We start from the raw sequence: 26,683 nt of genomic DNA, 5'->3' as shown, positions 1-26,683 counted from the left end.
CGTGTCGCCCCCAGGCCCGCCGGCGGGGGAGATGGAGTTCTCCAGCGCCCGAGCGAGGCTGAAGCAGGCGCGGCTGGCGGGGGACCGGCGGGAGCTGTACCCTCACAGCCTGCAGTTCTACCTGGAGCCCCCCACGGAAAACATCTCGCTGGTGGAGTTCGAGAGCTTTGCCATCGACCGCCTGAAGCGTGAGTAGCGTCCCCGGCCGTCCCCGGCCCCCCGAAGCTTTTGATTCTTCCTGTCGTGAACGTGTGCGTTTTTGGCGGGCTGAGGTGCTCTCTTTGCCTGTTACTAATGTGAACTGGCTGCCTGCTCATGCTGAAATGAACCCCCTGTAAAGGAAAAAGTGTTGCTTTAGGTATTTCAGAGAGCTGTGACTGATTTTATAATGAGCGTTTGGTGTATAGCAGCCAGGACTGTATAGTTTTGGCTTACACTGGTGTTTTTTACGAGCATGTTTCACTTTCTGGGTGTTGCGACATATTTGACGTCTCTCAGTATAGCGATTCAGATAGCTGTGGCTGGAAGCAAGGGTGCCCCTGAACTCCTGAAAACCATTGAATCCGAGGCTTCCGTCATGAGGAGCAGCTGAGGGAGCTGGGGTTGTTTAGCCTGGAGAAGAGGAGGCTGAGGGGAGACCTTATCACTCTCTACAACTACCTGAAAGGAGGTTGCAGAGAGGTGGGTGTTGGTCTCTTCTCCCAAGTGACTAGTGACAGGACAAGAGGAAATGGCCTCAAGTTGCGCCAGGGGAGATTCAGACTGGATATTAGGAAAAAGTTCTTTACTGAGAGAGTGGTAACACAGTGGAATAGACTGCCCAGGGAGGTAGTGGAGTCACCCTCCCTGGAGGTATTCAAGGAGCGTGTGGACATGGCATTGTGGGATGTGGCTTGATGGGCATGGTGTTGCGTGGTGTGGGTGGTTTTTTGTGTGGGGTGGTTGTTTTTTGGTTTTGTGGTTTGTGGTGTTTGGTGTTTTTTTTTTTTTTTGGTAATGGTTGGACTTGATGATCTTACAGGTCTTTTCCAACCTTAATGATTCTGTGATTACAGTGGAAACCAGTCATAGAATCATAGAATCGTTTAGGTTGGAAAAGACCTTTAAGATCATTAAGTCCAACCGTTAACCTAACACTGCAAAATCCACCACCAAACCATGTCTCTAAGTGCCTCATCCACACGTCTTTTAAATACCTCCAGGGATGGTAACTCAACCACCTCCCTGGGCAGCCTGTTCCAATGCCTGACAACCCCTTCAGTGAAGAAATTTTTCCTACTATCCAATCTAAACTTCTGCTGTCGCAACTTGAGGCCATTTCCTCTTGTCCTATCACTTGTCACTTGGGAGAAGAGACCAGCACCCACCTCTCTACAACCTCCTTTCCTCCTTTCAGGTAGTTGTAGAGAGTGATAAGGTCTCCCCTGAGCCTCTTCACCAGGCTAAACTGTTCAGGGACCGATCCATCAGAGTTAGCTGTCTCCCTTTCCTTGTTGACTGTATGGATCCCAGAGTTGCACAAACTGTTCCGGACTTGTGGGCCACACCTTATCCTCCATATTTCATACCCCTTTGCTCCCCATACCACTAAAAACAATTCCCGTGGCCTTATCTCAGTTTGTGCATTTCCCAAGACACGATACAGTTAGATTTCTTTTCAATATGTTGTCTCTAACATGGACTTTTTTTTTTTTCCCCCCAGTGCTCAAAGTAGTTGAAAACCTTGGTGTGAGCTATGTAAGAAGTAGTGATTTATACAAAACTAAGCTGGAGGCTGAGTTCCGGAAACTCAAGTTTCCCTACAAAGTGAGTAAAAATGAAAAAAGGGATCTCTCTTGCACTTTATTTTCTTTACAACATTCAAGAATTCTGAAGAAAAGTAGAGGTGATGAAATACTATTCCTAAAACTTAAATTCTGTCGTTTTGTCAAGAGATGTAGTTTTCCTTTGAGAGTATAGGTTTCTTTCTTTAGGACAACCCTCTTCTTTAATAGTCTTGCATTTATTGTCTGAAAGGTGAGTATTAATACACCGTTGAACAGCAATGATAAATTAATTGTGGATTTTTAATCTGGGAGAGACTGTTTCTCTGAAATAGTAATAATATGTTCTGTAGGCTTTGGCTGAGGATGATTATGAGGCAAGAAGAAAAGACCATATCTCTCATTTCATACTACGCCTTGCTTACTGTCAGTCGTAAGTACTTTTTGGATTATGCTGTACTCCTATTATTAATTTTAAATGTATACAGATACTACATTGCTTTATTACAGACATTACAGATATTTTAGAGTTGCATGGCTACTAAATAGAGAGGTAGGCTCAAACAGAGGTTTTTCTTACTAGGAACCTGATTTCAACTGTGATGAAAAGGGATACTCAGGATCAAAGTTAATATCCAGATTTTTTAATAATTAAAAAAAAAGTGTAAACTTTTTGGTTTTATGCACAGAACGTTGCTTTGATTCTCTTCATTTTGACATTTCTTTTGAGATTAAAGCACACCAGTATTGTCAGGCATTCACATTGATTGATAATTTAATTTAGATTAATTTAATTGCTGCATATGCTTAAACTGTTGATTACTGACCAAAGACCTGACTATGTAAATAAGCTTTATATTATTGTCTAAAGAGAGAGCCTTCTTTCTGGCAAACTAAAAATACCATCTGAGTTTGAGGTTTCCTCTGCTGACTCTGCTTTTCTTCCAAATTCATTGCCGAGAATAGTTGCACTGCAATTTTTTTGTTGTGTGACATCTCAAGCACAAAGTTGGTCCTGTCAAGTGTATCCCTTTTTTGCTTCAGCTGTAGTTTTTGGATGAAATTATAGAGGTTGTCAGTGCTTTATGTTTGTTAGCAGCTTTGTTACGCATCCCTGTGAACTCGTGACTCCTTGCCATTGCAGTCTTTTTTAGAATTAAAACTGGCAAATATGAAGTGTGTACGGTTTTGAAGTGTTAATTCAATTGCACTTGAAGTTGACGTATAGTTTGTTCAAATTGGGTGAGTGTGATAGAATACATACTATGATACCGTGATAGCTGACATGACTGAAGTGCTGCTATGGATGGATACAGATTCTTAACTAAAAACAGATTGGGAAGGTGAGTAGGAGGGATTGTGCTCTAGGCTAAGGTACGGAGCTGGAATGGATGGGGCTTTTCCTTGGAATGGGTCATGAGACAGTTGAGAGTTTTGGGACAAGTGTTGGAGAGGAGTCCAAGGTTGCTAACAACATGGTAGGTGCCTGCTGCAGACCATCTGATCAGAATAGGAAGTAGCAGAGGCCTCAAAAGCCTCCAGGTGGAGGAAACCTCACCATGACAGGCCCTGGGTGACTTTAAACACCCTGAAATCTTCTGGATTATTCACATCCCATCATGTTGCCCTTTCACAAGACATCTGGGCTGTGCTGAAGACAGTTTGTTGATGAACGTGATCGATGAGCCAGCTAGATCTGTGATGAATGTCCAATGAGGAACAGGTTGTGGATGTGAAGGTTGATAGCAGCCTTCACTGCAGTGACTCTGATAGTAGAGATTAAAATCCTGAAAGAAGGGAGCAAGTTGAATAACAGAATTACAACTGAAATTCCTTCTACCTTTCTCTCTTCTACGTGTATTATTTGCGATTATGAATAACAAATGTAATATTGGTTTCTTTATAATGCTTATGTTTGCTGTGTATATTTTTGTAAACTCCCTTAGTCATAGTGGTCCTGCTGATTTTTACAAGAAAATATCTTGCTTTACCTATATTGTAAGTTTCTACCAAAAACCCCTAAAAGGAAGTGACCTTAAGTAGCCTGGGACTAAAAAGCCCCTGGAAACTTAATGTTACTTATTTTGCAGTTAGTGGCATTTTGAATAGTCAGTTTGGTTGCCATTATCCTTTTTTGTAAATCTTAAGCATTTAGTAGGCCCTGTAGCCACCCTGCTATCAAAACCTTGCCATGGAAACCCAATACAAGTTATTTAGATGGGACTGTTGCTGTTCTGTGGGAGATGAGACACTTTGAGGGTGTTGGTAGTGACACTTTTGAAGAAAGTTCTGCTGTTCTGGAAGGTAAAATTGTCTGGTGGCAAGAATCTGATCTGGAATTCACGAGGCATCTATTTTTGGTCTGTGGCTTCAGGAAAAATGAGTTTGGGTCAGATTCACAGAGGCAATACAAACCATGTAGCAAAAGCCTGAAGGTTAGGTATTTGGTTCAGGAGTGGAATTCACGAAGCTTTGTCCACTGTGCTGAGAAGGGAGGAAGGCATGTGTGAATGACAGTGGCCAGCATGCTGAGTGAAAGGCTGCCTCAGTCAGAAATAACCAAGCAGGGACTTGGCTAAACATCTGCCTTTGTCACTGATACCTTTCCCCCCCTTCCCTGCATCTCTCTAATGGCTCTGGAGTCTCCTGGAATTAATGATAGATGCAGATAATTGGACTCCTTTCTTTTTCTCTGCAAGCTATCTTTTTAAAAAGAAGATTCTTGTCTTTTGTATGAGAGCTTATTTGACTGCAGTGCCTCCTTAGAAATCAATGGGAGACATGATTCAAACCCCGTGTTTCAGGGAAGTATCTTAAGAATTAGGCTCTAGGCAAGGCAGAGGTGGGCAGCTGCTTGAAGGAGAATCACCATGCAGAAATGAGTACAAGCTATTCTGGGCCACAGAATCAGCAGGAAAGAGCCTGGCTTTGTAGTCTAGGGGGAAAGACCCCTTCTGAGGGAGGAGGGGCCTCGGATAGATCTCCAGGGCACTCTTTAAACTACTTGCAAATGTATTTTTGTGTTCCCATTTATATACAGATAGTTTGATGCAGTGTTTCAATAAAGCAGCTCGATAGTCAGTTTCCGCTTAAACTAGCTTTCTTGTTTCTTTGAAAAGGTGGACTTAGTGCTTACTTGTAAAATGGAAAATAGTATCTTAAGCACTGTGAGGTGACCCTGTACCCAGCATTCTTCATTCTCTCTTGAAAAGCAGCTATTTCAGGGATGAAATATTTCTGTGCTGTAAAACTGGCATGTTCACCAAAAGATAAAATTGGGAGGCAAACAGAATATACTGTTCTCTAAGTTTTTATCATATTAGGTCAGAAAAATAAGCTTGGCACAAATCATTAGGTTAATTGATGAAAGCTATTAAAGTAGGAGTGTTTGAAAAAGTGTACTTAAATAGACATAACTGCAAACTAGGTTGAATTCAGTTCCCTGTGGCCTGCTTGTTTACAGGCTTCCTGTGACACCGCCTTTTTAAGTTTCTAGTTGGCCAGCAGTGCCACCCAGGGGTACGAGTTTGCATCAACATTTTTTTCCTAGTCTGCATCAAACCTCGCTTATAAATTGGATTGTTTTGGTTTGGTTTTTACATGGTCTGAAGAGGCCAGCTCCACCATTCTTGTCAGTTAAATTTGTAATGTAGTCATCATCTCTTGACTGTCTTTATTCTGCCTTCTGAAATCCAAGACTTTAAAGCTTATTCCCATATAATGTTGCTAAGATATGATATGTACAGTCTTGAGTGAACAGTCTCATCCGTACCCTTCTTTCATGCCTCTTGTAATGTCACTTATATCTGTCAAGACCGGGAAGCAGAATGTTGTTGTTTCATTCACTTTCATGGCAAACACAGCTCTAAAGAGAATTTTACTTGCATGTTGGCCATGACCATGCATTTCTGCTTCTGTCTGTTTCATTTCTCTTCACCTTATCAGATTAGCTATGAAGAATCTTGAAAGTCACAGGAGCATAATCTTCACTTTTCTTACTTAAGATGGAAGAAATAAATCCTGCTTCCCCTCTGACAGTGAAAGCCTTTCTTCTATTCAGGAAACTTTCAAACATACTATTGTGCCCCCCCCCTTTTTTTTTTTTTTTGGTCTGTGTCATATATACAAAGACGTAAGTTCTTTATCAAACTTAGCAAGGCCTTTTCTCTACTTCCTGCCATTTTTTTTCTATATGATAAATTAGACTTGTGTGCTGAAATTGCTGCCTCTTACATTGACTAGCATTTGCTTTTGTGTGCTTTCTGTGCCCATGTGCCCTTGCTGTCTACCTTTTGAAACTTAAACTCTGAGGAATCTTCTGGTGTTGGTTGCCTAGTAAAAGAGAGCTCTGGCCCATGCGTAGGCTTTTCACAAGTTAACATTAAGTTGTCAGTAACTGAACTCTCATATTTAATTGTGAAATGTGCCCTACTAGTCTTAGGCTCCAGATTTAGGAGCATTTTCATGTCTTTCTAAAGTACTTCTATGTCAATGCTTCATAACAAATATGCTGGTCTTTCCTACCAGTCCTTGGGGGGTGAAAAGGATTTTGTTTTCGTGGTTTTTTGGTGTTTGTTTTTTGTGGGGTTTTTTGTTTGTTTAGTTTTGTTTTCCCTGAGTGCTGTTCCCTGATATGAAAGAGCCTGTTCTTTCATATTATTTTTCTAGTCTGGAATCTACTGATCTGATTTAAACTGTTAAGTATTCTGCACACAAAAATGTTAAGTGGCAAAAAACAAGGAGATGTTCCTAACATCTACACTTCAACTACCTGCAACTGTCTCATCTTCAGCAGCAGCTTGGTTAGCTATCTAATGACAGTGACATTGCTTTTCAGTTAAGCTTGTGGTCTTGATAATAAGTATTATTACTAATATGTGTCTGGAATGAGAGTTTACAATTTTTAAAAATTATAATAATGAGTATAAGACGTGATGTGTAAAATTTTCCTGAGACATAAAGAAAAAAATGAACATAAATAATGCCCTAATGATGATTTTCCTAGGAAAGTCGGTTTTAAAGTATATGCTAGACATAAACAGTAACGTAAGCCAGCTCATCAGCTAGGTTGTCAACTGTAGGAATAATCTAGGTAGATGTGTGTACTTGATTAGAAATAAAAGTCTTACTTTCTTGTTTTGGTAACTTAAGTGGGTAGGTGGGATTGCAGCCTTTGATCTAGTCTCCTGAAGGAAAGGAAGAACAGGAGACTGGAGACTGGCTTGATTTTTTTTTTTTTTTGCTTAGGGAAACAAATGCGATGTAAAGCTGATGAATTAGGAAGAGAGTAAAGAACAGGAGACTGGCTTGATTTTTTTTTTTTTTTTTTTTTTTTTTTTTTGCTTAGGGAAACAAATGCGATATAAAGCTGATGAATTAGGAAGAGAGTAAATTTGTCACATCCTAGGATTTGTTACTGTCCAAGATGATCACAGAAGAGTTGCAGAAGACCAGTCATAAAGGCATTAACTTCCATTTTAAGTTGCACAGATTATTATTACATCCCAAGCCCTGAAACTGTCCACAGTGTTATACTTTACTAAGCACCTTAACAGAGCCTTTCCACCTGGAATTATAATTTGAATAATAATTACTTTTCCTCAAGCCATATTTCAAGCAGAGGTTTTGTCCACAAAAGCACAAACAACTCTGTTGTAGTTCACTAGTCTCCTCTGGGAAAAGATGCTTAAATATTGTAAGGAGGACTTGTAAGACTATAGTATTTCTGTGCTCTATGAATTGTTATGGCAGTAGCCCCCAGCGTAGCTCTCGTACAACTGTTTAAAAGATGCCCTGTAAGAGCGAGATACAGTATCACCTGCATTCTGTGCTTGTATGTACAGGGTGGCTTGTGTTACTAGTATTCTGGTACCTACTTGCTATAGCTTTGAGTAATGTGCTGGTGCCTGGGAATCTGAGTGCTGGGATGTTAGCAATCCAGTATGCAAAGAGTAATATGAGTACTTAGAGTACTTAAAGACTGATTGCAGTGTTGTTTTTCTTTTGTTTTCTACTCACTTCTGTCCCTGTGTTCTTGTTTATCCTCCTACTTGCTCTCCTGCAGTTGCTAAACCCCTTTTGCTCTTTTGTCAAGTGTTAGATGTTCTATTTGTTTTCCTCACCCAAGTTCATTGTCATGTATTTTCCTTTTGCCTACTTCCAGGCTATTTTTTGCCTAGCATAGAGCACTGTTGTTATAGTATCTGAGATGCATGCATGTTCCTTCAGCTGGAGATACCCCAAAAGTGAGAATTGAAAGAAGTAGGCTTCATAATGTATTTGCCTCATCAGATTAATTGTGACGTTAATTGTACAATGAAGCAATACTGTGCCATACTGAAGAAAAAAAGCTGTCCGTTAAATACTGAAGGAGAATGTTATCTGCAGTTGGTTATTCTTACCTAAAACAAGACAGACATGGTGAGTACCATTTAAAAGAGAGTAACAGCTTTGATACCTACAGAGCAGTTTTTAGTGTTGAGATTGATTACCTCTGTTCTTCCAAAACATCTGCAGTCATGCTTCTTTGTGTATTGTTTCTTCAAAAGTCTTTTCTGATTGAGTGCTCCTTCCTGAAGGTTTCCTACCTTCTCTTCCAAGCTCCTCAGTTTGTGGATCCCATGCCAAAGTCAGCACTAAATTTAATGCTATGTTCACTAGGTTTGACATCTAGTTTATAAAGAAAGAGGGAATGCATAATCAGAAAACTTACTATGTGGGGCTTTTTTATCATTTCTTTGCAGTGAGGATCTCAGGCGTTGGTTTCTTCAACAAGAAATGGATCTCTTGCGATACCGCTTCCATGAACTGACCGACAGTTTAAGGCAGAAATTCCTGGAACATGTTAACTTATCTTTTGAAGCTGTAAGTATGTTACTTTCTGGATTTGTGTTAGCATGCGTCTGATGTTTTTTAAAATTCTTATTAAGATAATTTTAGTACTTCTGTTTAAAAAATGAAAAGTGCCCTTGTGGCTTTAAAAAACAACCACACAGAACTTCTGAACTTGGAGAATACTCATGCCACAGAAATGAGCATTAAGTGATGTCATTTTGTGCTGCAACAAGAGAAGTTCAGTCTGCTTCAGACACTTAACTGAAAAATGTGTAATTACAGAATAAGTTAACAAACAATATCATTCTAGTTCTTTACCAACTTATGAAAAACCTTAAAAATACCAAATCTGTGTAGACAAACAACTGTTGCTTTTGAGATGCTTTGGGGATAATACAAAAGAGTTCCTGCAGTTATATACTGCTTCATTTGTCTGAGTGGGTTAACGGAAAATGTCTATTGCGGTTTCTGCATTAATGATTTCAGTAAAATTTTGCATTGCGGCTATGAACTGTTTTGTTAGAAACGTCCAGCTTTGCCTGTAGCTCTCAGAGTAAACTTAAATTAATAAAAAATAATGTATAATCATCACTCTACTGAAAAAAACTTTCTCTTAAAATACTGCTTAATTAGAAGAACTTAAATATTCTAAAATATGTGGCTGACATGCATTAATTGTTGCTGGATTGGAAGAGCTGGCACCAGTGCATGTTGATGATGAAAGATGACTTGTGCAGTGTTGAGAATTAATTTGTCTAGCTAAAAGTAATGTGGGCTTTCCTGGGTCTTTGAGAGACTATTAGAAATGTCATTCTTTGGTTCAACAGACCTTTCAGCGAATGGTGTGTTTGTGGAGCTGTATTTCTGCTGCTTATTCCCCAGTCTCATATTGTCTTGTCACAGTTTCAGCATTCAGGCTTGTGTGAATGAATTAATGTTTACAGGTTTCTGGAAATACCTAGGAGTATGGCTTCATTCTGTGCTATTGAATGTGCCTTCAATATGTCAAAATGATTAAGAAGGTGTTACTTTTTTATGCTTGTTGAGGCAACAAAGCATCATTTCATTGAAAATCTACTGCCCTGCTTCTACTGTTTTTCCTCTTTCCAATTCTGGTGGGTATTTAAGCAAAGCTGATCCCTCCTTGCACTATCATGTATAAAATATAGGAATATTACTAAGGAATTCCATATGTATCTGAAATAGGTCTAAACTCCATGGTGCTATGTCGGGGGCCACTAAAAAATAAGGCCACTGTAAAAGCAGTATTCTTCTCTCAGTGTTGTATTTGTAAAAGGCTTTAAAAGGGAAACGATTAACTGTGCTATTCATACTTCTCTGTTAGAAATTACGATGTTTTCATGCCTTACTGTGCATAAAACAAGATGGAAATAAAACTTTGTGTTCTGCCTGTTAGAAAAGGGAATGGTCTCCAGGAAAAGGACAGAAGATCTGATATTACAATCCAGTGTCTCCTATTGAATTTTAATTCTTAAGATATCCTAAGAAAGTTAGTTAAATTACTTTAAAAAGAAGACAGGCGCCTTGCATTTTCTAGATAATGGTTCTGCGACTGAGAACTGGAATCTGAGATAGACCAGAGCTGCTGAAGTTCAGAACTTGGTGTACTCTGGTGTAGCTATGTCTCCAGTTAACAATTCTAAGAACCATTGTAAGAAGTGATTCTCAGTATTTAATAAAAGAACCGGTCAACTTTTTTGTGGAGAGGGGGAATAAGTAGATTGTCTTGTACAGTTTTGTCACAGTTGTTTTCATTTACAGCAACAACAAAATGAAGCTAAACACTGAGAATTCAGTAACTGTCACTTCTTTTCATGCTTGCTTACATGCATGGGAAAGTGAGACGTGTATTCTTATAATTTTTTGCATAGTTTTTGCAGACTAATTCCTGAGGGTTTTGTGAATTACGGATTGAGAATTACCGCTTTATAGAGTCAGGAAGTCTTCAGTCCCACTCAGGGATAATATTTAAGCAGCTGTTAAGATCTTCTTTGAAGACTGTAGCACCAAAGATCTTATTTAGCAACTTTTTGCAAAAAATGAAGTTGTTAACAACTCAAAGAAAAAATATCAGACTCTTCAAATTTTTTATATGACAGCTGTGAATAATTTGAAATGATAGTAGTTCTGGTCTCATGATTAAAGAGAATTTTTATCAAAGAACAAGAACTTTCTCAAAATAAAAATGGAAATGAAATTTAATGAAAATGAATGTTTTCACTTTTATAATAGGATTTCTTATGTCCTGTGACTGACATTTATATTGCTAATGGAGCAAAATGCATGGAAGGGGTTTGTTAAGTAAGTATATGCTCTGAGGAGCTGTACCTGATTATAAAGGTGCCCTTCGCTTGTAAAAGGGAGGCTCTAAACTGTTCAAAGTATTGAGATCAAAAATGATGACTTCAGCGTAAGGAATTTGTGTTTGAATATGCATAGGATTATGACCATTCAAAATTTTTGCAATGTTTGTGAAAATAGGCTTCTCTACATTTAGTATAAATTATGGAAGTTTGAAGCTTAGGTAAGTTCTTCCTTGAAATGTTTTTACAAAGCTGTCACTTCACTGAGTTAGTCCATTCTTAGTATTTCTGTGAGAAGCCTCTAGAACCTGGGCTTTCTGAAAAAACTGGAAGTTTGCTTTGAGTTTCTATCTGAGACACTTTTTTTGAACTACTAACAGGTAGATTGCATTTTAATCACTTGTAGGAAATAGCTTTGGCTAATGTGTTTTCTGACAAGTGTGCAAGATGCCTGGACTGGTGCTGCTCAGCCTGCTGGAACGTTGGTTCGGTGCTCAAAATTGTACACTGCTCTGAAATATTAGTGTTTATATTATCCTACCAATTTATGCCAGCATGGGCAAGAGGTAGAGCACGGGGTATTGAATAAAATGTCAAGAAAGGTAGAGGATAGAAGGAAAGCAGGAGTAACAGCAGGGGAGTGGGAACGATGAACCTCATTCTCACTCTCTTTTTTTTTTTGGTGTTGATGAGCTGTTAATTGTAACTGTACCATAGTGTGAAATGGCAGTCTCATTTGGTTCCTTTGTTGCAACTTCTGTACATTTTTAATTATTTACACTTGTATTTTAAACTCCAGTGTAGATGTTCGACTGTTACTGAGATTGGGACCCTACTGGAGCCTTTGACAAATGATATTCTTCCAGTTACTTGTAAATGATAGAAGGGAAAAAAGTTACATAAATGGCAGTGGTGTTTTCCTTTTCTTTAAGCATATGTTAGGTTGGGTAAGAAGAGGTTGTCAGGTCACTGGTGGCAAGGGCTGAGGTTGTGCCCAAGAGACTGATGAGGATTATTTGGAATTTTTCTCTTGTTACTTCTCAGTTTGAAAAACTCAATGGTCTCAACTTCTGAGAGGATGTATTCAACATCCCTGACAATAACTTGCTTCAGCTTTTGATTTTTGGCTACGGTTTGGGTCAGGAGTGAAGCTATTTTCCTTATTCCTTTTGGTTAAAGCATTCTGTGTAGTGTAATGAGTGTTGGGCTCTTAATCAGAATACAGAACCACAACTTTTTTTTTTTGGCAAAAGAAAGTGTTTTAATGAAGTGCTGTTTTGCTTGCAAAGAGTACAAAAATAATACAGGCTAGTGTACTTTGTAGTATCAGGGAGTAGCTGTCTTAATTAGTTCATTCCCATAATTTATTTTCTAATGCAGTCATTCATTTTCTAATGCAATACCAACACCTTTCAACTAAACAGCTTTAAAGCTGTTGGTATTGCATTAGAAAATAAATTATTTAAGATTTGTGCTTTTCAGATACTCTTAAACTTTTTTAGATGTAAGTCTTTTGCTCTTTTTGGTATCTTTTTAAAAATTAGAACAGAATTTTGAAGATGATTTCTATCTTAACAAAACCATTTACACACATTTCGTTCTTCCCCTTCAAAATTATTGTATTGAGAATTTAAACAATTCAGAATTTACCCCATGTTTCCTCAGGAAATAATCTGTAGTTGAGCCATGGTGTCAAAGGTGATGTTTACAATATAGCCTCCTTTCCAGTAAATAGAAAGACACTGAAGAAACTTAACTTTTAAACTTTACCTTTGGTAGTAGTTAGAACTTTTGGGGGCAAATAGAAATGATTTTGTATACACACACACTCACTCAGTCTATGATACATTATTTGGTAGAAGTCCCTTCCATGTGATTTCCTGAGAGTGGTTAGGTTTGACTGTGGAGTGATTAGGCTTGGCCTGGGAGCAGCATTTGTTACGTGACACTTTTACAATAACAACTCTTAGGAAATAGTATTTTGATAAAATATTATTATAGGTATTTACTAGCTCATTTAAGATGTAGTTTTCTTAGAGCAGTGTAATCTAATTGATAGCCAGTTGTGGGGTTGGTTCTCTTGATGTTACTTGTTCCCTGGGAAAATGGCAATTTGAACAGCATTTGCATCATGTTAGTTAAAATCCTGCTGTCTTGCAAAAAGGATCTAGATGTTCAGCGTAGAGCATTGGACTTAAAGGAACACTTTACTAAACTTTCTATTCAGTAATTCTGCAGTTTTCTTGTTCAGTAAAGCTTATGTTTATCCTTATTTGACACTTTAATTTCTGGACCTCATTCTGTAATCTTACCTGTCTTGACTTTTTATGTAATGCTTCATAGGTGGCTTGCTGTCAAGTGTCCACCAAATTTGGGGGAACTGCTTGAGGGAGAAGAGACTGGAAGACTGGTTAATGCATGCCTTACTGTTTGACAGAAATACTCTTGCCTCAAAACTAAGCTTACTTTTTTTAAAACACCACACATGAATCCTTGACTCATTCCTTTTTCACCTGGTCATACAAGTTAATGTTGTTTTAGCAGTATGTGGTTTGTCACCCTTTGAGTATATTCAGATGTGAGAGTTTCCTGCTTTTGATGTTCCCTTGTTGTGAAAGGAGTGCTACACTGCCATTCTTGACACTTTAATATAGGGCATTCAATATGAGAAGAAGATTCTGCTGTGTAATTGTCTCTTTTTTTTTTTTTTAAGCGAATAAGAAATACTTACTAATCTGTTCCCTGTTTCTAGAGCTTGCTTATTTTTAATCTCTACTTTAAGAGTATTTTCCCCTGATATGTTGAATGGTTTTCTATCAGGAACAGAAAATAGAATAATAATAGAAAATAATAAAAATAACAGGAGACTCATGGAATGGTTCTGAAGATCTTTCAGAACATCTATTCTATACTTTATGTACTTAAAAAAAAAAAAAAAAGTTTTTTAAGGGACAGTGCTGGCATCATCCAGATAAATACTGAAACTTTTTACGTATGGCATGTAATTTTCAGCTCCTGATGCACATTAAATAGTCTATGTGCAAAGTCAGTCACATAGGGAGCACAGGAAATCCTTAAGCAGCACTCAAGAGAAGTAAATGCTGACATTTAAGGTGACAGAGCCCATCAAAGAGAATATGCAAACACAGGTGTGCAGTTAAGATTTACATTAATTTAGGAGATTAAAGCATTAAAATCTTACTATAAATGAGTAATTACAGCAATGATACCTGACAGTTTCTGGCACTAAAATCCACTAATATAGATTTTTAAGATATTTAAAGGGAAAAATAGTGAATATTTTAAATATGGTAGTCATTGAAGAAAATATTTTAATCTCAAAGTAAGTTCTTCAGTGTATGAAGGAATTATATAAAGTAAATGGTTTTACAGGTAAGTGGCACTTGGGCTTTCACTAGAAAGTCATTTTTCTTTCTTGCCACAAGCTGTAAGTATCTGATGTTTTCCTGTGTTTAAGTTAGGAGTGCCTGATTTTATTTCTGCCAGATTGTGATACAAGACCTGTTTGGAGTCAGCTGGCATTATGCCCAAGCCACATTTTGTCATGTAACTTTATCAGTGAGATTGGTTGTCTGTGTGGTTTTCCGTATGCCCTGCTACGTATGCACCCCCTCATTCATCCCCCTGTTCCTACCCCAACCTTTTCATTTGTCCTTTTCCCTTTTTTCTTATAGCTGGTTATGCATGCCCATGTCAGAGGGCCTTGAGAAATGACCATACATACACTTTTTTGTTATAATGGTGCTTTTAGGCCTTCATAGTGTGAGGTAAATCCTAGTTTATTGATTGCTGTTCTGATAGCCTTTTTGACATAATCAGAATATTTATGGCAACTACCACAAGTTGTTGAAAAGCTTTCAATGCATCTGTAAGTTTGAGGAAAACTGCAAGATATCGGGGTCATTGGTGTTCCTAGAAATTCCTGAATTAAGGTGTTGAGTTTCCTATTGTTGTCATATTGGTCCTACAGGACCTAACAGTGGGGAAGTAATTAATCATGATGATGATGATAACCTGAAGCCATAAAAATGGAGTAAATTTATTCTTTCCTTCACTCTGTATGCTGGTTATCTTTTTCTTGCCTTTCAAGGCTGTGTCTATGTATGTCATATTGCACAGTAACTCCTAGATCTTAGGCTGGAATTTTTGCATGCTTCTGAAATATAAATAGGCACCTCTAATATATTCTGCTTCTTTTAGCAGTTGTTTGAAGATGACAGTTGTTTCATTTGCCTTGTGCATGAAGACTTCACAGCTTTGCTTGCAAAGTCCCCCACACCTGTACATCATGTCTCACAGTGTTGATCATCATTCTGCTGCTTCATTTTCCTTATAACTTTTTTTTCCTAATGTCAAACCTAACTTTACCTTCCAGTAAGGGTAGAAAGTCTGTTTCTTCTTGTTCTATCCACTAATTGAGAAAGGTGTTTGTTTTTTTTTTCTTCCTCTTTGTATTTGCCTTCTACATATAAGATGACCCTAATTTTGCTTTCTTGCTGTTACTTCTTTTAGCCTTTCTTTGTGTGTAGTGGTTTATTATTTCTGTGGGTGTCCTTTGCTATTTTTTAGTGAGGCAACATCTTTTTTTAGGTGCAGTGTCAGCTGGTCAGAATATTCCAGCTGAACCATTACCAATTCTAAGATGATATGGAAATTAAATTCATGTATTCTTTGCATTTTTCCCTCCCCCTCAATAGCATGATATAGCAACTCCCAAGCTGGAGATGGGGAGGTCTCATAACTGCTTTTCTCAGCGTTCCTGGTTAGTCAGCTCTTCCTCTGTTAGTACAGAACTGGCTTAGATGTAGAACCTTGGAAGTTCTCTGCTGAAATACAGTCTTCAGTTTTAGACCAGATTTTCTTGTCTGAGCCCTTTCTCCAGAGCCCTTGCAGTGTCCCCAGCCTCCTGGCATTTAAATATGTAATCTGCTCCATTTTAATGTACAAGCTAGTAACTAAAATGTTAAATTTTAGTTTAAAATTAGGTAATTATGGAACTTGGCTTAATACTTCCTTCTATTTTTGAGTTAAATTCTTCCATGTATGGCTTTTCCAGTTGGTTTTGCACCCGGGTTATAGGAGACTCAGTGGAACTGTTTGGTCATCTGCTCTTGAAATTGTCTTATGAGAGTGACTTTAAGGGCTTTTGACACAATATGACACCTGCTTTTCTTGCTATCCCTGAGGTCTGTTGCACTGTCATAAAGGCAGTGAGATTGACTTAATACAACTTATTTTTTGACAGACCCATGTGGGCTGTTACTTGTGTCCTGTGGTTTTTCCTAAGTGCTATCAGATGCTTTGTACCTTTCCAGGAACTTACCTTGATATACTGGAGTGTGGAGTGGAATAGAATGTAAAGTTTTATCCTAAATTTATTATTCAGTGGTGGTCTGGTCATCATCTTGACTGTTCTGATGTCCTGTGACCCTTCCTTCGTCTTATCTTCAGACTGTTCCTTGAAATAGACATATTTCCTCTTTGTTGCTTCCACAAGAAATGAAAATTAATAGTTATTATCGCTCTTTATCTGTGGTATGAGGATGATGTATAATTGAATTTAGATTCCCTGCAATGCTTCTGTTCTGTGTTACCTTTCTGCAGTGTGCAGAAGAAATAAACTTCAAAGTGTCGTATATTTCTTCTTGAATACATCTTTCTGTGTTGCTGTTTCCTCTCCACAGAGCATAAAAGATCCTGTTTAAATTACCGTAGAACTTCTTCATCTCTGAAAAGCCTCTTGAAATGTAAAAAATATTACGATTTTTTTTATAACTTCTAGGTTAGATACCTTATTTTGGGGTAACTGCCAGTTGTTGCAAAATTAACCATCTTACTTTTTTTTAATGCTGTTATAAAGCACATTATTTTATAAATAAAATGCTTTGGATCATAGTAATGGGGAAGGAACAGCGGATGGGAATAGTCAGTTGGGGGAGCTAACGCTCTGTAGTGCGTCTGCCAGCATTTGAGAGTAAAGAATAAGAACTGCAAAATAAATGGAAAGATCAAAATGCATTAGTGGAGTTATTTTTTTTTTTTTCCACAGTAGCTCTTTGATGTTGCAGTTGAAGTACTTTTTTAGCAGCTTTAAGCAGTAGAAATTAAACTACTTTAATTTCCATTTTTATGATCAGAGCACTCCTATGAGAGACTTTCTGATATCACTATTACGATTCTTCAAAAGCATTTGTCTCAGTAGTGGGGCAATTGTATAAATATTTGTAGTTTAGCTTCTTGAAAAAATACTTTATGGCTGTCTTTATTGGGTACGGAAGATCCTAAAGTCAGATTTGGATTAATGACAATGGGACTAGTTTGTGTTCTTAGTAAGGACAGATATAGGTGACAGAAAATACTCAATATTGTTTCTAGCCACTAAAAGGCCGTGACTGTAATTATCCATTTTGGTACCAGGTGTATAAACCAAAATGTTTTTCTGATTGGGTTTATGGCTTTGTGTTTCAGAAGCTTCAAATAATATTTCTTCCTTTCCCAAACAGGATAGGGAAAAATCTTTAAAAGTGGAAACTGTCTAGAGCCTAATTTTACTGCGTGGAAACATATGCTAAGCTAAAACAGTAACTATGTCCAAGTAGGCTGCAGTTTGCATTTGTGAAGGAAATGATTCTGAATTTTACCTTAGTTTCCTGCTACTTCAATCTTACATTTGTCGTTTTGCTTGAAAACCAATGATGCTTGTCTTACAGGTGACAGCAAAGGTCAGAAGTAATGGATGTCTAAGTGGGAAATAGTGCCTTATTGCCAAAGTAAGCTAAAAATACGTATTCTGTCACTTAGTTCCATGCTTAAAGTCATAATAGAAACAAAATTGTATGTGGAAAGGCTTAGGAGTAGGTTTTTTTTTTTTTTTTAAATGCTAGAGTTTGTTAAATAAGACAGTGAAACATGTATACCATTAGCACTTCAAAAACATAACAGGTTACTCTCATCCTAAAGTACTTAATTTCAGAGGAAGTAATAAATTTCTCAGTTTAATCATTCAAGTTTCAGAAGATAGATTTAAGTGAAGCCAAGTGGTGGCTTTGTCACAGAATTGACTGTTCCTATTTTAAAATTGTTTTTTGTTTCAGATAAAGGAAAAACCACATCATTGATATCTAGGTTTATGGCTACCTCTTGTAGTTGACTGTAGTTATGTATTAGGGGAATAAAACTGTAGGGAGACCTCTTTCCTCAGAAGTATTAGCAGCGTGGGGATCCAGTTCAACCAGCAGATAGTACGCTTTAGGCTGTTGTGCTGCAGTTCGAGGATTTGGTAGGCCAACTGGCAGGTCTGTTTGCAAAGTAATGTCTTTTGCAAAGTGGTCTTACTAACTGGCTACAACCCAAAATAATTGGGGTGATTGCAAAGCAACCTGAGTATTGTAGTGAGCTAACATTGTGAGGGATGGGTAGATGGGGTGAGGTTTGATTAAAACATTTAGACTTAAAATGTATTGTAGTATTCTCTTATAGACTCTTTTAATAAAGCTTGATTCACCCGAGAATGTAAGTACATCTCATAAATCAAAGAGGGAGGAGTGTTGGCTGGGAAGAGGGGAGAACAATGCACTTGCCATTTTTTTTGTGCACTCTCAGGATGGATGGGGAGGGGTCTTTATTTCCCCTTCTCTAACGGATCCTTGAACTAGAAGCATGACTGTATTATTAGTCATGGAGAAAACTTGCATTTTGCTTCAGAAATTCTGGTCGCATGTATTTATTTGCACATATGGTGTTGGTGATATTCTATAAAATGGAATTAAGTAATAAATGTGATTGAAGAATATATAGCTACTGGGGATGTCCCTTTTCACCTTCGTAAACATAATGAACAACAGTTTGTAAATTATGCAAAAAGCTAATTAAAAGTTTTAATTTGGTAATTATCTCAATTTGATTAGAAACAGATGCTGATTATCTGCAGAAATCTAAGTGGACCCTTAGAAGATAGCTTTTATTGCTTAAAATTGACTTATGAATCTAAAGTAAAACTAAAACACAAACTGTACAGTTGCTTGTGCCCCCTTTAGTGCACTAGAGCACTATGATTCTTATTAAATAGCTTTGTGTGGTTCATTATTTGAGTTAAATAAGACCTTTAGAGTCCACTGTAGGTTGAATCCTTCTGTACTGGGTGCTGTACACACTCTTCTGGTTTGAAGTACATTCTCTTCCTGCTTTGAAAAAGTTACGTGCTTTGAACGTAACACAGCTGAGAGGAAACAGTCCCGGAGGTTCCTGGAGTGTGTGGAAGGTAACTTCCTGACACAGCTGGTGAGTGAGCCTACCAGGGGAGGTGCCCTGCTTGACCTGCTGTTTACAAACAGAGAGGGTCTGGTGGGAAAAGTGATGGTCAGAGGCCATCTTGGGCTTAGCGACCAAGAAATGATAGAATTCTCAATTCTTGGCCAGGTAAGGAGGGGGGTCAGCAAAACCACTACAAAGGACTTCCAGAGGGCAGACTTTGGCCTGTTCAGGACACTGGTTGAGAGGGTCCCCTGGGAGGCAGTCCTGAAGGGCAAAGGGGTCCAGGAAGGCTGGACCTTCTTCAAGAAGGAAATCTTAAAGGCGCAGGAGCAGGCAGTCCCCATGTGCTGTAAGAAGAGCTGGCGGGGAAGACGACCGGCCTGGCTGAACAAGGAGCTTTTGCTGGGACTCAGGGAAAAAAAGGAGAGTTTATCACCTTTGGAAGAAGGGGCAGGCAAGTGAAGAAGAATACAAGGATCTCGTTAGGTCATGCAGAGAGGGAATTAGAAAGGCAGAAGCCCAGCTAGAGCTCAATCTGGCCGTGGTTGTAAGGGATAACAAAAAATGCTTCTATAAATACATTAACAACAAAAAGAGAGCCAAGGAGAATCTCCATCCTTTACTGGATGCGGGAGGGAACATCGTCATGAAGGATGAGGAAAAGGCTGAGGTACTTAATGCCTTCTTTGCCTCAGTCTTTAATAGCCAGACCAGGTATCCTCAGGGTATTCAGCTCCCTGATCTGGAAGACAAGGATGGAGAGCAAAATAAACTCCATGTGATCCAGGAGGAAGCAGTTAACGACCTGCTATGCCACCTGGACACTCACAAGTCTATGGGGCGTGATGCCATCCACCCAAGGGTGCTGAGGGAGCTGGTGGAGGAGCTTACCAAGCTGCTCTCGATCATTTATCAACAGTCCTGGTTAACAGGGGAGGTGTCGGACAACTGGAGGCTTGCCAATGTGACACCTATCTACAAGAAGGGCTGTAAGGAGGATCTGGGGAACTACAGGCCTGTCAGCCTGACCTGCTTGACCAACCTGATTTCCTTCTGTGACCAGGTGACCCGCCTAGTGGATGAGGGAAAGGCTGTGCGTGTTGTCTACCTGGACTTTAGTAAAGCCTTCGACACTGTCTCCCATAGTATTCTCCTGGAGAAGCTGGCGACTCGTGGCTCAGACAGGTGCACTCTTTGCTGGGTAAAAAACTGGCTGGATGGCCGAGCCCAGAGAGTTGTGGTGAATGGAGTGAAATCCAGTTGGCGGCCGGTCACAAGCGGAGTCCCCCAGGGCTCAGTTTTGGGGCTGGTCATGTTTAATATCTTTATCGATGATCTGGATGAGGGGATTGAGGGCTGCCTCGGCAAGTTTGCAGATGACACCAAGTTGGGAGGGAGTGTTGATCTGCTGGAGGGTAGGAAGGCTCTGCAGAGGGATCTGGACAGGCTGGATCGATGGGCCGAGGCCAATTGTATGAGGTTCAACAAGGCCGAGTGCCGGGTCCTGCACTTGGGTCACAACAACCCCATGCAACGCTACAGGCTTGGGGACGAGTGGCTGGAAAGCTCCCCTGCAGAAAAGGACCTGGGGGTGTTGGTCGACAGCCGGCTGAAGATGAGCCAGCAGTGTGCCCAGGTGGCCAAGAAGGCCAACGGCATCCTGGCCTGTATCAGAAATAGTGTGGCCAGCAGGAGTAGGGAGGTGATCGTGCCCCTGTACTCGGCTCTGGTAAGGCCGCACCTCGAATCCTGTGTTCAGTGTTGGGCCCCTCACTACAAGAAGGACATTGAGGTGCTGGAGCGTGTCCAGAGAAGGGCGACGAAGCTGGTGAGGGGTCTGGAGCACAAGTCTTATGAGGAGCGGCTGAGGGAGCTGGGGTTGTTCAGTCTGGAGCAGAGGAGGCTGAGGGGAGACCTTACCTCTCTCTACAATTCCCTGAAAGGGGGTTGCAGAGAGGTGGGTGCTGGTCTCTTCTCCCAAGTGATGAGTGACAGAACAAGAGGAAATGGCCTCAAGTTGCACCAGGGGAGGTTCAGGCTGGATATTAGGGAAAATTTCTTTACTGAGAGAGTGGTGAAGCATTGGAACAGGCTGCCCAGGGAAGTGGTTGAGTCACCATCCCTGGAGTTGTTCAAGGAACGTGTGGACGTGGCATTTTGGGACATGGTTCAGTGGGCATGGTGGTGTTAGTTGATGGTTGGACTTGATGATCTTACAGGTCTTTTCCAACCTTAGTGATTCTGTGAAATAAAAATTGCAAGAAAGGCTGCAATAAAAATGGGATGATGAATAAAAACGTTCTTCCTCCTAATCTAGCTGTAAACAACCAGGCAACATTTGCAATACAGTCTGAATCCTGAAGCAGATGTTCTGCTGTAACCCTGGATTTCTAAAGTAATATTAAATGGCAGCTGTACCAGAAATGCAGTGGAGAATAGATATCTTCTACACCATGTTCTTCAGATTATGGTGGAAGAGATGGGAGGGGTAGCCACACTACTTGTGTGATAATGTGCTCTAGCACTCAGTAGTTGAGCAGGTGACACGTGACTGCCATTTATCTAATGGCTTGGAAATGATGAAAGAATAGCAAGTCCTAACCTGGTCCTTGTAGATCCTCAGTTCTTAGCAATCGGCAATTTGGGATTCCTGGAAGAAACTTAGTATAGACAGGGAGAATGGGGTCATCAAGTGTCCTCTCTTTTTCTATAAATATTTTAGGCATTCTTTTGGGGCATAAGGGAAGAGAAAATTGGGAAATCAACAGTGTATTTTTAAAAATTATATCCGTATGTTATTCAAGAAGAAAATAAATTCTTTGAATAATCAAGGTGCTAAGTTCTTTTATAGTGGTTGAGGTTAAGAATGTTTCCAAAATGAGTTTATTCTATACATAGTGAATGCAGTAACTTTGGAAATGTTTATATTGTTCCTTAGTACAACAGCATAAAAGCTGATAGGATAGTTTGTGCCGGGTGTAATTACACTGCAAGTAGAATTTACTAGCTGCTGTTTTGGACGTAAGCTTCATAAAATGGTCTGTAAACACTGAAATACTCTTCTCTGCTCATCCTGTGATTGAATCTAGAGAAACATTGTTAACAAGTTTCTGTAAAATTGAGTCTGTTGTTAGCATCCTGATTTGTAAATGGAAGAAACTTGTTGCCATTTTTCTCATAAGGATCTTCTGTTAGCTCTTCAGTCATGTGTGACTCCGATACGTATGCGGTGATGGTTTTGGAATAATCTGTAGTAATTGTTTTGTTCAGCTTTCTTGATGTAGGGAAATGTTCATCAAGAATGTAGGAAACTAGACCTGTGTCACCAACTTCCTCTGTTATTAGGGTAACCATGAATTAGCTGCATAGTTGAGGAAGATCCATAAAATGTCCTTTCTGTGCCCACTCCTGATTTAATAAGATAAGAATACTAAGAGATTAATAATAATTCCAAGCGCAGCCCCTTATATTTTTAGGAATGCCAGCAATCTGAACTTGAGCTAAAATAGTAAGTTGTAGTACCATGGGAAACAGAAATTTCTTCTTAATTCGTAGAATCATAGAATCATTTACGTTGGAAAAGACCATTAAGATCAAGTCCAACCGTTAACCTAACACTGCTAAGTCCACCACTAAACCATGTCCCTAAGCACGTCATCCACGTGTCTTTTAAATACCTCCAGGGATGGTAACTCAACCACATCCTTGGGCAGCCTGTTCCAATGTCTGACAACCCTTTCAGTGAAGAAGTTTTTCCTACTATCCAATCTAAACTTCTGCTGGTGCAACTTGAGGCCATTTCCTCTTGTCCTATCACTTGTCACTTGGGAGAAGAGACCAACACCCACCTCTCTACAACCCCCTTTCAGGTGGTTGTAGAGAGTGATAAGGTCTCTCCTGAGCCCCCTCTTCTCCAGGCTAAACAACCCCAGTTCTCTCAGCCGCTCCTCATCAGACTTGTGCTCCAGACCCCTCACCAGCTTCGTCGCCCTTCTCTGGACACGCTCCAGCACCTCAGTGTCTTTCTTGTAGTGAGGGGCTCAAAACCGAACAGAGTATTCGAGGTGCGATCTCAACAGTGCTGAGTGCAGGGGCATGATCACGTCCCTACTCCTGCTGGCCACACTATTTCTGATACAGGCCAGGATGCTGTTGGCCTTCTTGGCCACCTGGGCAAGGTGTGCCTAGTCAAAATGGAATTGATAACCTTAAGAAACATTGTAATCAGATTTGTGAACAACAGATTTATGAGCCTTGAAGGTTTTATTTAAGGCTGTTCATGCTCTTAATTGGTAGCACAGCTGGGAATGATGTCCTTTCCTAATCAACCTAGTATTCATTAACCACTTGAATACGCTTTAAATTTCTAGTCTTAAATTTAATGGTATCTAGGTTAATACTTTTGTATTCTAGTTCTAGCTTAGTTTGTACTGTGCTGTGTGGCAATGGAGAAAAGTGACTATAAAATTATTGTTTTGTCTGTTTGATACTTAAATTTGCAATATAGCGCAGTATTGAGAGACTGACACCATCTCTTTTTGAGGAGGGTGTCGTGCCATTTGAGTACTGGCTGCTCAGTAACTAAAAGCAAGTTTTAAGAAGTTCACTTTCTAGGGACACCAGTGATGTGTGCACGTAAATGCCTGAAGCTGAGTCTTGGAAAGGGAAAGGACTCGTGCATTGAGTTCTTGTTTCTAAGTCTCCCAGTAAGGAACAGCAAAATTAAGTAGTTGTGCATGTATAGCAGTATAATATGTGCATGCATCTTTATCTCTTCATTAAAACAGAGTAGGTATATCAAATTTATTTTGAGGTTTCTGGACTGCCTTACTGCCAGTGTTTGTTTAACCAAGCCTTACATATTAAATTATTCATATTTTAATCTAAATTTATATGTCTTTGTGTTTCCAGGACAATTCTGTGATTAAATTCAATGAATAAACTGCACATAGAAAGCAAGAAAACTAGAAATAATGCAACTTGTCCCAAATCCTTACTGCCTTCCTTTCCTCTCATGCCTTCCCTTTTCATGTCTCGATTTTTCTGTCTCAAAAGCTTACAATGAAGCATTGACTTGTTTCTAGCAACGATACGTGACCCACTGTCACTGGAAAGGGAAGATCCTTTTCCTGGTGTTATTGTTCTTTGCTTGTGCCTTGGACTGACTTAGTGGTAAACAGTTTCAGTTTATTAAACTGGAAACAAACTAACGAGGCAAAACTAGTGAATCGTCTTCTGTGGGCTGAGTTGAATCAGTTCAGTGTGAGTCAGATGAGCACCAGATGACACCCTCAGAAGAATTCTGTGTGTTGTTTTTTTTTTTTTTTAATCTTTTGAACATCACAGTATTTTATGTGGCGAACATCACTGAGTGCTGTAAAAAGTTAAGCAGTCTGTTTATCTTTCCAGTCTTGATTAGAATCCTAGAAGCTGTATTTAATTGTGTCTAATTTTTTAATTATTACCGGAATGTGTTCTTGCGGGTGCCATTTTAGAGATGAAATTATTAAATGTACAAACCATAGTGTTCTTATTAAAATAATAATAAAAAAAAAGTCAGAAAGCTTTTCCAGCTTCCATGAATCAAGAAAAATTGGGATACATGTTTCATGATGCTCTGTATACAGAGGTACAGGCATGACTTAACTGAAAGCTTGAGTCTGAGCTTAGACTATAAGGACCTTATGATTATTGCACTGCATCTTCAGTCAATTTTATGTGAAAATAGTGAAATCCTTAATGCCAATGCAGGGTTATTTTTAATGTTCGAGTCTTTAGGGAAGCAGGTTTTAAATGCGTTCTAGAGTCATCTCCCAGCTTTAGTTAGGGGCTAAGGATATCCTTGTTTCTTTTTCTTCTCTCTCTATTAGCTAAAAACATGAAGGTAATGGGGATTTGGTGAAAAGACAAGGAGCAAAGTGTATGTAGGGCTGCTGAAGGTTTGCCTAACCTATAAGATACTTGAGGCTATAAGAAGTAAATTATTTAACAGCTTTATAAGTATTATTTATTTATATCATAAATATTGTTTTGCAAAAATATTTGTTAAAATACAATTATTAAAAAAAACATTAAAATGCATTAAAAATACAATTGCTGATGAAACTGTATCTTTGGTAACACTGTCCACAGGCTTATCCAAATCTTTAGTCATAGCCCATTAACCTATTTTTCTGGAGGTTTCACCAGGATCACTTTTACCCAAGAGCATTAAATTTTTTGCTAGTGAGATGCAAGAAAATCTAAAATCACTGTGACTTTACGTCTGAACAAAACTGATATAGTCAAATTTCTAGCAAAGAAGTATCTCGACAGCTTGTGAAGTTTGGAGTCGGTCAGTATAATTATTATTATTATTATTATTATAATAATAATTATTATTATTATTAAATGTAATACTGAATAAAATGGTTTTGTTGATGAAAATGAGCTAATTGTTTTTTGAAAAATAAGTAAGCAAGGAAACCTTGCCTTTCCCTCTTCTCATTCTCCCCCCACTATTGCAAGTCTGTCTGTAAAACAATCACTGGACTGTTTTAATGGCCTTCTCTAAAAAAAACAGTTTGACCTTTTTTTAATGAGATATCCTAGAAGAAATAATGCAATTGTAACCACTGTAGATATACAATATGTTGTACTGTTTTTACTTGAAGACAGTTCCACCGAGGGTTTGGAATGACATGGTATACTGGGCTCTAATTTCTATTGAGAAAGCATAAAACTGTTACATTTGAAAAATGGGAGTCACTATTTTGGAATTAAGATTAAAACTTTGGTCTATACTAGGTGAAAGACAAGCTTGCAAGCTGATGTGGTGACTTTATTTCTTGTTTAAATAAGTATAAATTTATCATCTGGAAGGAGTAGCAGGGTTTTGGTAGCACTGTGTGAAGTTTGTATATAGTTCCAGGGTGTCATGTTTGAAAAGCATGTGATAGCCTTTGCTTGGTTCCTGACTAGTCTCTAAAAGCTGTCTTGACTGCAGGCTTATATCACCTCTCCATAAGTATTAGAGGACATGTCCAGTTTATGTTGAGCAGTGTCACACAATGTGTTATACATTGGTGATATCTGTGACCATCTATGTTTTGGGAAGGTATTCTGTGTTCCTTAACATTTAATCCTTTTAGGTCAGGGACTACTTCCATTATACTTACCAAGAACATACTGTGCAAATATTTAAGACTGTTGTTGCATGTAGTTAAGTTACTAGGTATCATTGCTGGATTACTGCCAGCATGTATGATCTGTTTTATCACAGTGGATTATGATTTCAATTTGTTTTATTTACTACTTTTTTCAGGTTTTAAAGCCCGAGCTTAATCATGGTATAAAGCAGAACAATTTGATTTCAAATTTTGTTGTTAATTGTTTTCAGTTGAATAAAACCCCAAAAGGATTTATTGACTAGTAAAATCATTACAATATGCTAATTTTAAGTGTGGCTTTTCTCCTGTATTTGGTGTGTTACTAAGTAGTCAAAAAGCA

General features: G+C 38.8%; 1 protein-coding gene across 1 annotated transcript in view; it reads left to right on the top strand.

Moving 5' to 3' along the window:
• The first annotated feature begins 31 nt into the window (after positions 1–31).
• The window catches only part of PRIM2 (DNA primase subunit 2), a 128,440-nt gene continuing 101,788 nt past the window's right edge, over positions 32–26,683 (top strand). Inside the window, exons 1-4 of the mRNA XM_059835519.1 lie at positions 32–188; positions 1,703–1,806; positions 2,117–2,196; positions 8,507–8,627. Coding sequence (XP_059691502.1) covers positions 32–188; positions 1,703–1,806; positions 2,117–2,196; positions 8,507–8,627 — 462 coding nt within the window. The remainder of the gene's footprint in view (positions 189–1,702; positions 1,807–2,116; positions 2,197–8,506; positions 8,628–26,683) is intronic.

The sequence above is a fragment of the Gavia stellata genome, chromosome 2, assembly GCF_030936135.1.
Source record: "Gavia stellata isolate bGavSte3 chromosome 2, bGavSte3.hap2, whole genome shotgun sequence".
NCBI classification, from domain to species: Eukaryota; Metazoa; Chordata; class Aves; order Gaviiformes; family Gaviidae; genus Gavia; species Gavia stellata.
This window is presented reverse-complemented; position numbering and strand designations above follow the sequence as displayed.